Source organism: Hemiscyllium ocellatum, chromosome 1 (assembly GCF_020745735.1).
Source record: "Hemiscyllium ocellatum isolate sHemOce1 chromosome 1, sHemOce1.pat.X.cur, whole genome shotgun sequence".
In the NCBI taxonomy this organism is placed as follows: domain Eukaryota; kingdom Metazoa; phylum Chordata; class Chondrichthyes; order Orectolobiformes; family Hemiscylliidae; genus Hemiscyllium; species Hemiscyllium ocellatum.
In genome coordinates, this window is record NC_083401.1 from 131,311,269 (window position 1) to 131,324,951 (window position 13,683).

At 49.8% G+C, this 13,683-nt stretch overlaps 1 protein-coding gene across 2 annotated transcripts in view; it reads left to right on the top strand.

Moving 5' to 3' along the window:
- The first annotated feature begins 363 nt into the window (after positions 1-363).
- mapk10 (mitogen-activated protein kinase 10) overlaps positions 364-13,683 on the top strand; it is a 125,098-nt gene continuing 111,778 nt past the window's right edge. The window contains exon 1 of one of the 2 annotated variants that reach the window (XM_060832071.1): positions 364-447. In XM_060832071.1, coding sequence (XP_060688054.1) covers positions 382-447 — 66 coding nt within the window. In that variant the 5' untranslated portion in view covers positions 364-381. The remainder of the gene's footprint in view (positions 448-13,683) is intronic. The other variant, XM_060832037.1, reaches the window with a different exon arrangement.

A 13,683-nucleotide genomic window follows, 5' to 3' on the forward strand; every position in this document is an offset into this window, starting at 1 on the left:
TTTCATTAAATTGGAAAGCTAACCTGAAATTGATGGATGAGTATAAGAAAATGGATACTGCACATTTAGCAGAATGATTGTGGTAGGTGTAAAATAAATTGTTTTGGGTTTTTCAATATTTTTCCAATTAGGAACACTACTCCCTTGTTGGGTTTTGACTTAAGTAGAACTGACTGCACTGTAATGAATTGGAAAGAATCTAGAATGATGAGTATCTTAAAAGTTCAAAACAAATATTTCAAATGTCAAATGTTGCATAAACCAGTATCTAATTTTTTATGCGCTTCAGATGTAAATTACGTTGTTTAATTCAAAGATGACGATTGAAAATGAAAATTGAACTTAAAAAAAATTTGCATTTTGATTTCCCTGCAGGTATTTATGAGCCGACATTTCTTGTATTACTGCAGTGAACCTATCTTGGATGTGAAAATAGCGTTTTGTCAGGTGTGTGTTCCTTACAGGTAAACAAGGTACAGTCTTTGTATCATTTTTCCATTTCATTTATGTCTCTTGTGCAATGCATGATTCAGACAGATGTCTGGTGCCATCTCAAAGATCAAGCATAGTTTTGTTCTTCTGTTTTACCATCTCTAGGCAGAAGAAACTTAAAAGGTTGCAAAGAAACCTGGTAATCTTGAGCTTGAAAGTGTCTTAGAAAGCGATAAAGAGCAACAAAAAAATCTGATAGACAGGGGAAAGAAAATAGGAGGTGAAACTGGCCAGAAATATGATGCTGATTGTAAAAGCTTTTATAAATATACAACTAAGGATAGTAACAATAATGGCATAGATGAGAGAGACAGAGATAAGAAAAATTATCATGGGAAATGAGAAAATGACAAAGCTACTGAACATTTATTTGGGAGGTGAGAAATGGGGTGGGAATGGGTGTGAGCACACAGTGAAGAACGTGATTTTGTCAAATCCCTATGCTCCAGAGATGATGTGAAGTGGGTAGAAAGGTGGAGTCAAGAACTTGCTATTTCCAATTACCTGCTAGGTGAATTCATTGTTGAGTCCTTCGAAAGCATTCCTAGGAACAGTTTTAGATGTTCATTCAGGAGAACCAGGAAACTCTCTGGCTGGGATATGTCAGGGTGAAGCAGTCCTGAATACAGTGGGGAGATATGAGGGTCAATGGATGCACTGGTCGATGTGGTTAAAATTTCGGGAATAAAGCTTAGCTACTCCATTCAATGGCACAGAGTTACTATCACGAGTGTTGAGACCCTTGGATTTGTGAACAGTAACTGTTGGGAAGGAGGTTTTGTGATGCAGTGGGATCCCTCCCTTTGAGCCAGAAGATCTGAGTTCAAGTCCCACACCAGCACTTGCTGGTCAAAGAAGGTGTGCTTGTAATATAGTAGGCTGGGTATCACCTTCCATATCTTTCCAACATAAAGCAGGTAAGTAAGAGTGAGGAAATATAAAGACCATGCTTTCAGCTTTGGGAGGCAAGTTGGCTCGGTTGCCATAATTGGTGTGGCTCACACCAACAACATGGCTGTGATCAACCTGCCTCCTTGCCTTACCTGTGGTGGAGATCGTGGTGCTGTGGGTCAGACCTGTCTTCAGGTTCAGAGCTCAAAACAAAGAGTTGTGGGCTCCAGAAGCTTTACTTAAAAAGAGGCAACCTCCTCTGCAAGAGGACAACAGAATGGGAAAGAGGGCATTGGACATTGGATATACAGCCTAAGAGCCAACTACCTCAAGTAGCAGAGGGCCAATGATGCAGGAAATAGTGCATCTCAAAGCGATGGTCTCGGATGTTTGTATTCTGGACCATAATGACCTGATTGATCATTGCTGCCATAGCAGTTACCCAGCTGCAGCTTACTCTATTCATCTGGCTACTCATCATGTCACTGCGCAAGCTGTAGCTGTCCTATTCCAGAAGGCAGGGGACTGCATATATTCTGACTGAGCAAGTGTAACATTGGACTCAAAACGTTAACTCAGTTTTTCTCCCCACAGATCTTGCCAGACTTGGTGAATTTCTCTAGCACAGGTTGTTTTATTTCAGGTCTCCAGCATAAGCAGTGTTTAGCTCTTGTTAAGATCTATCAGATGTCTGGCTTCCCTCCCCCATTCCAGTATGAGCCAGTGCATTGCTCAGGGATGACCCTTGCTCAAATGTGAGAGGAGAGCTGACCTCACAGAGATTCAACAGATCACTGATTTTGACATTGTGAGGGAGAACTACAGGCACTCCATCTGGCAGCCAGAGTGTGTCTCAGTGTCGCTTGTTACCCTTGCTTCCAGACCTTATCATGCTTTTGAACCTTTCCCAGCACTGGGTCTCTGTCACCTGATCACTGTTGTGAACTCTATAGCCATACCCAGACTGGCTCTTTCGATATCTCAATGGAGGTCTCTTCAACTTGACACCAGGGACATTGACATTTAGCAGTCACCTGCGTTACTGGCTTAAGACATGCATCAGAGATTCCCATCCATGTAGTGGATACACGACTCAGCACTGATGCTCTGTGTACCCTCCTGCACCCACCTCTCAGTGAAATGTAAGCCCAGTCATAGCAGGTCTTAACTTTGCAAAGGGCTCTCAGTTTCCATGTCCAGCCTCAGGGCAACAAATGTCTTTTTTAACCTTTCCATTTTAACATGTAGCTATCACATTAAACTGAGATAATGAGGTCAAAAATGAAGGAGTGCCAATTCCAAGGTTTCATTCTGTGAAAAAGAATGGAGTTTTTTGATTCAAGAAAAGAACACACACTCTCTCTCTCTCACACACATGCACACACTCTCTCATACACACAACTTTACATACACACACGTACACAAACACACGCATACTCCCTCTCTCTCACACACACATATATACACACACACACAATCTCACAAACATATACATATATATGCACAAACACACACTGACATAGATACACACAAACACACTCCCACTCCAAACACACACACACACACACACACACACACACACTTTATACAGGGGAACCTCGATTATCCAAATAACAATTATCTGAAAATTGGATTACCCGAAGGAGATCTCGAGGTCTCAACAGAAACATTACATCAACGAGGTGTGTCCAACACTGATTGCGTCTTTTGTTGACAGTGATTAAACGTGCTGCCAAGAACAGTCCTGGACTGACTAGAGCACAGGCACTGTCTCTATATGACGGACCTCCCACCCCACCCCCCTCTCTCTCTCTCTCACTTTCTCTCTCTCTCTTCCTATAGTTTCCCTGGAGTTCTACACAGGCGGGTACCCTAAACCCGCCTTTCCCAGATAATCTCTCTAACATTGTCCTGTGCAGGGCAAAAGTGGAACCTGTCAAAAAGTTACACAAAAAGGTTGTGCGTGTGTGTGTGTGAGTGTGTATATGTGTGTGTGTGTGAGTGTGTGTGTGTGAGTGTGTGTGAGTGTGTGTGTGTGTGTGTGTGTGTGTGTGTATGTTTGTGTGTATGTGTGTGCGTGCCGCGCTATTTGGAGACTCACCACCCCTCACAGAGGGATGGTGTGAGTGGGGGGTGATGTTGGACAGGGTTTGGGGGGGGCGGGCGGGGGCGGTGCTGGGGGCAGATGGGGTGCAGGCGGGGAGGCAGATGGGGGGGCAGGCAGGTGGTGGTGTTGGATGGGGCTTGGGGAGTGGGTGGTGTGAGGTGTTGGGGGTGGACAGAGGAAGGTTGGGTGCAGATCAGGGAAGTTTGGGCAGGCGGGAGGCAATGTTGGGCATGGGCGGGAGCATTATTGCCGGCGGATGGGGGCAGGCAGGGAGCAGTGTTGGATAGAGTTTGAGGGATGGGAATGGGGGTGGTGTTGGAGGTAGATGGGGGGGCGTGTTGGGGGCTGAAGGAGAGTCTAGCAGGGAAGGAGTTGGACAGGGCCTGGGGGGCAGATGGGGGCGGTGTTGGGGGCGGGGGTGTGCAGTATTGGATGAGGGTTTGGGATCAGGTGGGGGGCAGTGTTGGATAGGCTTTGAGGAGCGGGTGGTGTGGTGGTGTTGGACAGTTTAGGGTTAGGCTGGGGGCAGGTGTGGATGGGGTTTGGGGTCAGGCTGGGGGCAGGTTTGAATGGGGTTTGGGGTCAGGCTGGGGGTGGGGTTGGACGAGGGTTTAGGGTCAGGCTGGGGGCGGGGTTGGATAGGGTTTGAGGTCGGGAAGGGGTGGGGTTGGATGGAGTTTTAGGGTCAGGCTGGGGGCAGGTTTGAATGGAGTTTGGATCGGGTGGGGGTGGTGTTGGACGAGATTGGGATGCGGGCGGGGTGCAGTGTTGGACAGGGTTGGAGGCGAGTGGTGGGAGCCGTTGGACAGGGTTGAGGTGTGGGCGGGGTGCAGTGTTGGACAGGGTTGGGGTGTGGGCAGTGTGCAGTGTTGGGTGGGGTTGGGGTGTGGGTGAGGTGCAGTGTTGGACGGGGTTGTGGTGTGGGCGGGGTACAGTGTTAGACGGAGTTGGGGTGTGGGTGGGGTGCAGTGTCGGACGGGGTTGGAGTGTGGGCGGGGTGCAGTGTTGAACGGGGTTGGGGTGTGGGCGGGGTGCAGTGTTGGACAGGGTTGGGGTGTGGGCGGGGTGCAGTGTTGGACGGGGTTGGTGTGTGGGTGGGGCGCAGTGTCGGACAGGGTTGGGGTGTGGGTGATGTGCAGTGTCAGACAGGGTTGGGGTGTGGGCGGGGTGCAGAGTCGGACGGGGTTGGAGTGTGGGCGGGGTGCAGTGTCGGACGGGGTTGGGGTGTGGGCGGGGTGCAGTGTCGGACGGGGTTGGAGTGTGGGCGGGGCGCAGTGTTGGACGGGGTTGGAGTGTGGGTGGGGTGCAGTGTCAGACGGGGTTGGGGTGTGGGCGGGGTGCAGTGTCGGACGGGGTTGGGGTGTGGGCGGGGCGCAGTGTCAGACAGGGTTGGAGTGTGGGCGGGGTGCAGTGTCGGACGGGGTTGTGGTGTGGGCGGGGTGCAGTGTCGGACGGGGTTGGGGTGTGGGTGGGGTGCAGTGTCGGACGGGGTTGGGGTGTGGGTGGGGTGCAGTGTCGGACGGGGTTGGAGTGTGGGCGGGGTGCAGTGTCGGACGGGGTTGGGGTGTGGGTGGGGTGCAGTGTCGGACGGGGTTGGAGTGTGGGCGGGGTGCAGTGTCGGACGGGGTTGGGGTGTGGGCGGGGTGCAGTGTCGGACGGGGTTGGAGTGTGGGCGGGGTACAGTGTCGGACGGGGTTGGGGTGTGGGCGGGGTGCAGTGTCAGACGGGGTTGGGGTGTGGGCGGGGTGCAGTGTCGGACGGGGTTGGGGTGTGGGCGGGGCGCAGTGTCAGACAGGGTTGGAGTGTGGGCGGGGTGCAGTGTCGGACGGGGTTGTGGTGTGGGCGGGGTGCAGTGTCGGACGGGGTTGGGGTGTGGGTGGGGTGCAGTGTCGGACGGGGTTGGGGTGTGGGTGGGGTGCAGTGTCGGACGGGGTTGGAGTGTGGGCGGGGTGCAGTGTCGGACGGGGTTGGGGTGTGGGTGGGGTGCAGTGTCGGACGGGGTTGGAGTGTGGGCGGGGTGCAGTGTCGGACGGGGTTGGGGTGTGGGCGGGGTGCAGTGTCGGACGGGGTTGGGGTGTGGGCGGGGTGCAGTGTCGGACGGGGTTGGGGTGTGGGTGGGGTGCAGTGTCGGACGGTGTTGGGGTGTGGGCGGGGTGCAGTGTTGGATGGGGTTGTGGTGTGGGCGGGGTGCAGTGTCGGACAGGGTTGTGGTGTGGGCGGGGTGCAGTGTCGGACGGGGTTGGGGTGTGGGTGGGGTGCAGTGTCGGACGGTGTTGGGGTGTGGGCGGGGTGCAGTGTTGGATGGGGTTGGGGTGTGGGCGGGGTGCAGTGTCGGACGGGGTTGGAGTGTGGGCGGGGTACAGTGTTGGACAGGGTTGGGGTGTGGGCGGGGTGCAGTGTTGTACGGGGTTGTGGTGTGGGCGGGGCGCAGTGTCGGACGGGGTTGGGGTGTGGGCGGGGTGAAGTGTCGGACGGGGTTGGAGTGTGGGCGGGGTACAGTGTTGGACGGGGTTGGAGTGTGGGCGGGGTACAGTGTCGGACGGGGTTGGAGTGTGGGCGGGGTACAGTGTCGGACGGGGTTGGAGTGTGGGCGGGGTGCAGTGTCGGACGGGGTTGGGGTGTGGGCGGGGTGCAGTGTTGGACGGGGTTGGGGTGTGGGTGGGGTGCAGTGTCGGACGGGGTTGGGGTGTGGGCGGGGTGCAGTGTTGGACAGGGTTGGGGTGTGGGCGGGGTGCAGTGTTGGACGGGGTTGGGGTGTGGGTGGGGTGCAGTGTCGGACGGGGTTGGGGTGTGGGCGGGGCGCAGTGTCGGACGGGGTTGGGGTGTGGGCGGGGTGCAGAGTCGGACGGGGTTGGGGTGTGGGCGGGGTGCAGAGTCGGACGGGGTTGGGGTGTGGGCGGGGTGCAGTGTCGGACGGGGTTGGAGTGTGGGTGCGGTGCAGAGTCGGACGGGGTTGGAGTGTGGGCGGGGTGCAGTGTCGGACGGGGTTGGGGTGTGGGCGGGGTGCAGTGTCGGACGGGGTTGGGGTGTGGGCGGGGTGCAGAGTCGGACGGGGTTGGGGTGTGGGCGGGGTGCAGAGTCGGACGGGGTTGGGGTGTGGGCGGGGTGCAGTGTCGGACGGGGTTGGAGTGTGGGTGCGGTGCAGAGTCGGACGGGGTTGGAGTGTGGGCGGGGTGCAGTGTCGGACGGGGTTGGGGTGTGGGCGGGGTGCAGTGTTGGACGGGGTTGGAGTGTGGGCGGGGTACAGTGTCGGACGGGGTTGGGGTGTGGGCGGGGTGCAGAGTCGGACGGGGTTGGGGTGTGGGCGGGGTACAGTGTCGGACGGGGTTGGAGTGTGGGTGCGGTGCAGAGTCGGACGGGGTTGGAGTGTGGGCGGGGTACAGTGTCGGACGGGGTTGGAGTGTGGGTGCGGTGCAGAGTCGGACGGGGTTGGGGTGTGGGTGCGGTGCAGTGTCGGACGGGGTTGGGGTGTGGGTGGGGTGCAGTGTCGGACGGGGTTGGGGTGTGGGCCGGGTGCAGTGTTGGACGGGGTTGTGGTGTGGGCGGGGTGCAGTGTTGGACGGGGTTGGGGTGTGGGTGCGGTGCAGAGTCGGACGGGGTTGGGGTGTGGGCGGGGTGCAGTGTTGGACGGGGTTGTGGTGTGGGCGGGGTGCAGTGTTGGACGGGGTTGGGGTGTGGGTGCGGTGCAGAGTCGGACGGGGTTGTGGTGTGGGCGGGGTGCAGTGTCGGACGGGGTTGGAGTGTGGGCGGGGTACAGTGTTGGATGGGGTTGCGGGGCGGATGGTGGGAGTCGTTGGACAGGGTTGGGGTGTGGGCGAGGTGCAGGGTTGGACGGGGCTGGGAGTGGGGTGGTGGGAGATGTTGGATGGGGTTGGGGGTGGGGTTTGGGGACAGTGTTGGGGGTGAGCGAGAGCTCGTGCGCACTGAGCTGTTGCTTGTCTCCTGAACAGGGAGCAGACTTAATAGAAAACTCCAAGTCCCAGAGGAGCGGCATGAATGAATTAACCGAATAATCAATTATCAGAATGAAATAGTGCCAGCCCATCTTGTTCAGATAATCAAGGTTCCTCATTTTGCGCAAAATCACACTTTAAAAACACATAGGGGAACTGGGTTTCTACTACAGACAGGAAGATAAAGACAATGCAGTGTGCAGTCTTTTTGTGAGTGCGAAATGTGAGCCCTAACTGCATGACTACTTTCTTGCTTCCTCGGGAGTGGCAAGGCCTGTAGTTACCCTTGATTTCTCACACGAGTGATTTGTTTTTCCCATGAGGTTGAGACAGAGAGAAAATTATAGCTTTCCACCTCCTTGCTGTTTCCAGTCCATCCCGCTTTCTTCCTGCCAGTTACTTAAGGAGGTGATTCCTTTGCATATTCCTGGTCTAGCTCAATCGTTTTTCTCCCAAACTGAAGTAAACGGATAACCATTCATCTTCAAGATGTGAAGTTATCATGCAAGTGTCAGTAAAACAAGTGATGTGAATTTCTTGACACCTCGCTTTCAATTCTTTTTTTATAAAAGTTGTGGCCCTGTACCTGCTGGTTTTTGTAAATGATTTGGAGATGCCGGTGTTGGACTGGGGTGGACAAAGTTAAAAATCACACAACACCAGGCTATAGTCCAACAAGTTTAATTGGAAGCACTAGCTTTTGGAGCGTCGCTCCTTCATCAGGTTATGGAGTATCAGATTGTAAGTCACAGAATATATAGCAAAAGTTTACAGTGTGATGTAACTGAAATGATATATTGAGGAGGTGCAGTGACAAACTCCATGTGGGTTGTCTGGGCTCGTCAGGTGATCACAGCAGCCAGTTAGGGTCTTCAGCATCCTCCTTAAAACCAGTTTGCAATCCCTGTCAATCTCTGGTTAACGTCACATGGTGAAAATCAAATATTTATTATCCATTTTCATGACTATGATGACATCAGATATATCTCTAAAGTTTTGAAATTGAAATGACTCTTTTTTTGCTGTCAGCCAGCTGGACACTGTTAGAGCAGACAATTATATAAAGAGCTAATCTTAAAATACAGTGGACATCGTCAATGAATGCAAGCAGGAATTTACATAGCAATCAAGATGCCTTGCAGAAATTCATCAAGTGTTCTTAGGCAGCACATTCCAAACCCACAACCACTCCCATCTGGAAGGGCAAGGGTAACAGATACATGGAAGCACCACCACCTGCAAGTTCCCCTCCAAAACATTCACTACCCTGACTTGGACATACATCATCAGTCCTTCACTGTTGTTGGCTCACCATTCCTGGATTTCCCTCCCTAACAGCATTGTGGGTCTCCCTAAGGCAGTGGCTCAAGAAGGCAGCTTACTAGCTCCTTCTCAAGGGCAACTAGGGATAGACAATACATCAGTGATGCCCATGTCCCATGAGTGAATTAAAAACAAATCAATGCCATTATGATTTGCAACTGCTTTAATTAAAAGGGTGGCGTGCTCCAAATACGAATTTGAGCACAATACCCTACCTTAGCTACCATCCAGGCTCCTTATCTCCAAAGGTATCCAAGAAAAATCTGCTTCAGCACCATTTAAAGCAAACAGAAAAATGGAAAAAAGCAGTTTTGGCACACGCTTCAGAGAAGGCAGTTTATCTCCTCTCATGCTTTAAAATATCTGTTTAAAAAATGAAGCCTATATGAAGGGGAAAATCACTTAAGAATCACACAAAATAAAATGTAATATTCAGTGATTTAACTTTGAAAGATATTGCAATAGTTACACAGTGATTAAATCTTTACTTGGACATGAAACTAAAGTTTGTCATTTTTCTAGAACATGATGCAACAGCCACATGGATCCTCTTGCAGTTTATTAAGACTGACAAATGAGTCAGATACAGGCACCAAACTTCCTTAGTTATGATGCTAAAAATAACACCATGTTTGTGCACACCGGTGCCCTCCTAATCACCCTGTTGGAGTTTATAAGGTTGTAAGGAAGATATCTCATGAGGGTGATAATTGAGTGCAGTAAGTGCAAACAGAACTCTAGCACCTACCTGTGCATGACTGTAGGACATTGTGGTGCTTTGCATAGCCTGGCAGGAGATACCAAGAAAACTTTTGACAGCAATTCTGGGAATAGTTTTCCCAGGTCATTGATGGGCAGATCAAGAATCACTTGTTAGCACTGCTGCCTCACAGCGCCTGTAGACCCGGGTTCAATTCCCGACTCAGGTGACTGACTGTGTGGAGTTTGCACGTTCTCCCCGTGTCTGCGTGGGTTTCCTCCGGGTGCTCCGGTTTCCTCCCACAGTCACAAAGATGTGCGGGTCAGGTGAATTGGCCAAGCTAAATTGCCCGTAGTGTTAGGTAAAGGGTAAATGTAGGGGTATGGGTGGGTTGCGCTTCGGCGGGTCGGTGTGGACTTGTTGGGCCGAAGGGCCTGTTTCCACACTGTAAGTCTAATCTAAAAAAAATCTATTGATTTCAGAGTTCTTTGAGGGTTCTGGCTGTTTTACTGCCCTGTCCACCTCAGGTGCAATCCAGAGCCTGTTGGTGCATCTGACCTCATTGGCCATTTCATTGTCCCGAGGTTATTTGACTCTTAAATGAGTCAAAACATTTAGCCATCCCTAGCATCGGGAATTCTTGCACATGAAATTGCACCTTGGTAAACATTTGCTTTTTGAAAACAGTTGCTCTCTGACATTGACTTCCAGGTCAGTGTTTCCCGATTTAAAAATTCTGGTTTTTAAATCTTTCTATTGCCTCACCCCTTCTTGTCTCTGAAGCTTCCTGCAGCCCTTCCAATCCTTTGAGATCTCTGTATTCTTCTAATTCTCATCTCTTGTGCATCCCCTATTGTATCTGCTTTACCTCTGGTAATCTGCTTTCCTTAACTGCTGGAATTCCCTTCCTAAGCCTTCCCACCTTTCCATTTGTCTCTTTCCATTAAAGGTCCTTCTTAACTCTTTGAGCAAGCTTGTTGCCCTCTGTCCCAATATCTCCTCAGAGAGAGTGGTGCAGTGTCAATTTTCCTTTGTATAACACTCCTTTGAAGCACCTCAGGATATTTTACTATGTCAAAGACACTATACAAATGCAAGTTGTGGGTGTTGTTGTTGAACAGAGATTTCACACTTTATGAAGCACAAGGAAACTCAAATAACGAAGATCCAGTGCAAGTGAATCATAGTGTTTCCCTGAGGGCTGTACCAGTCACCCACAGAGTTACAGCAGGAGACTGAAAGAATCCATAAGAAAATATAAGGTGCTCCTTATTGCTTCATTAGTTAATGCCTATTAACTTTAACTGAGATGTGTTTAACTTAACTTTATTTTGCTAAAAACCCATTCTAATTTAAATGGAATAATCAATCTTCAGAATGGTCTTGACGACAATCTGATTAAAAATAGTTCACGTAATAAGTAGTTAGCTTATGGATCAAGGTGTCATTTTACAGTGCTAATTCAAATTTACTGAACATTAATAAGGCCAAGTTCTTGACTGGGGAAGAGTAATAGAGCTTTGTGTCAACTGAAAATGTGATAAGCCATTATGGATTACTGAGCAAATCTCTAACTAGATACTAATGGTAAGGTATGATATAATAAAGACCACATTCAAGTGAGATTCCACTGTGTGTGCTGGTGTGACATTTCAATGCAGTTACTAGATCTTTACGTGAAAAAAACAACGATTGGGATCATTTGGGCTTTGTGTGGTCATGTAGTCTGGGTGATTATGAATCTCCAGGCTGTTTTACATCTTTCCAAATGTTTACTTCCATTTACTTCAGGCCAGAAGCTATTGTCCACGTGGATTGTCCATGGTTTTGCTTGTGGAAAGTTAAGACACAATGAGAGCGTGTACGATGCTGACGTTACGGGTAATATGGGCTCAAAAATATTTCCCACATAGGTGAAGGTCTAAATCTGAGAATTTGTGTCCTGTAGTGGAGACAAAGAGCAGCAGAAATGTCTGCATGTCATAAAGAATAACACTCAAACAAATGGATGGTGATGAAAAATTGCCATAGGTGTGGCACGACCTGATACAGGCCAACATTGAGAATACTCCCTGGTGGAACAAATCTGCCCATACAGTAATGACAAACTGCCAGGGGATGCATCCAATTCCACTCCAGGTAGTGGCAGAGGTCCTGGGAATTCCAGGGCTCACAGGAAGCAAGGAACAAAGTGGATGATGAGCCTGAAGCAGAGGCCCAAGAGAAACTGCTTTTAGAGAACAGAACGAGTTTGACTGAAGCCTTGAAAAATATACCAAATGCAAAATGCAGCCTCGAGCACCACATGCAAGCAGAAAGCCTGAAAAGGCACCTCAGAGGCATTGCAGAATGGCAGACTGCCCCAGCCTCAACTCAGACACTGCAAGGGAAGAGACTGACAAAAGATAGGGATTTCTGCAGAGCTCCTGCAGCTGCCAACAGACTACAAGGATGGAAGCTCCCCACAACCTTCTTCAGGGGTAGACTTCAAATGGACTACCCAAGAGATCAAGCCTCAGCTGATTCAGATGACTTGCTCCCTCAGGAGATTGAGGCAGAAACACTCTCACAGTGAGCAGAAGATCCTGACAGCAAACACCAGAGAGTGTGACAGAAGCAGCCCCAACTTGACCAAAGGATTCCACAGCAAAGGATGTTCCACAGATGGTTTTGCCCAGGAAAGGACGCACAGTGCATCAACAGAGCTACCAATAGATGCCGGCAATCACTTCTTACCAAACAATTGGCACTGTAGCCATTCCATCCAAGTGCCAAATTGGAGGAAGTCATATTCCACCTTCATCCTGCTGGGATGAAAGTCAGGAGTATGATGGGATACTCTCCACTTACTGGCATGAGTACATCCTCAACAATTCTCTGGCACAACCTAGGGCAAAGCAATGTACTCTTCTTTGTCAATATTTTTATTGAGAAATTATTTTGAAATTTTTACAAAATTATGGCATAATGACAAAATAATATAGCAATCTTATAATCCAACAGCAATAACAGTAAGCAAATACTACTCCACTGCACAAACAACTGATAAGAAAAAAAGAACAAAGAGAAAATAATACTCATGCAAACTACAATTCAATAAATAACTAAATTAAAAAAAATTAAATTGAATCGAGTTGAACCAAGTTAAGCTGCTACACTCAGCGCAATTCTACCAAAGCTCCCCATCACAGGAAGCATATAGTAAGCAAACCTGTATTTGTTCAATATTCTTCCTCCCAGTGGCCCCCGCCCTGCCAGCTACACAAAGGCCCTAACCAACATAGCCATTAGGTCTGCATCTATATACTTCAAAAAGGGCCTCCACATCCTATAAAAGAGTTCCACTTTCTGGTGCATCACACTCGTGAGGAAGTCCAGGGGGATGTGCTCCATAACTAACCTATGCCACCACAAGAGTCCTGGGGGGATTCTCTGACAGTCCCCAGCTCATCAGAAGGCTCTTCCTCGCACAAAATGAAAGAATATTAAACAGTTTCTTCCCATGTACATCCAAAGAGGGGAGATTCACAAACCCAAGAGGAGGGACACTGGATCCACCTCGACCTCTGATCCCAAGACCCCTTCTAAAACACTCGCTATAGCGCCCCAATACCTACAAAGCTTGTGGCATGACCGCAAACAAAGAGGAAGAGTATCAACATCAGTTTTACATTTGGGGCATACAGGGGACGCTCCTGTCTTAAATTTCGCAAGCCGCTTCGGTGCCAATTAAGCCCTGTGGAGTACCTTCAGCTGCATAGCATGCGTCCTGTTACAAATTGAAATTTTCCTTAAATTCTCTCAAATATTCCCCCACACCTTTGACGAGATTTCCACTCCCAATGCTTGAGTCCAGATTCTGCACAGCTGCTCAATATCCTTTGAGACACAATCCCCTAACAAGTGATAGGGGGTGTTGACCGAGATAGTATGCGTGGACCGAAGTACTCTGATCTCCACATCCGACTTATAGAGACTAACCATCAATGTAGTCTTTTTCTGTATAAAGTCCTTAATTGAATTGAATTTGTTGCCACATGTACCAAGGCACAGTGAAAAGCTTTGTCTTGTGAGTAATAAAGGTCGATCACGGAGTTAAGTAGCATAGATAAGTAAATGACAGGTAAACAGCAGCAAAAACAAAAACATAGGTACAGGTGAATATTGAGAGTTTGTGAGTCCATTCTGTATTCTAACAACCGGCTGGTGCATGTGTT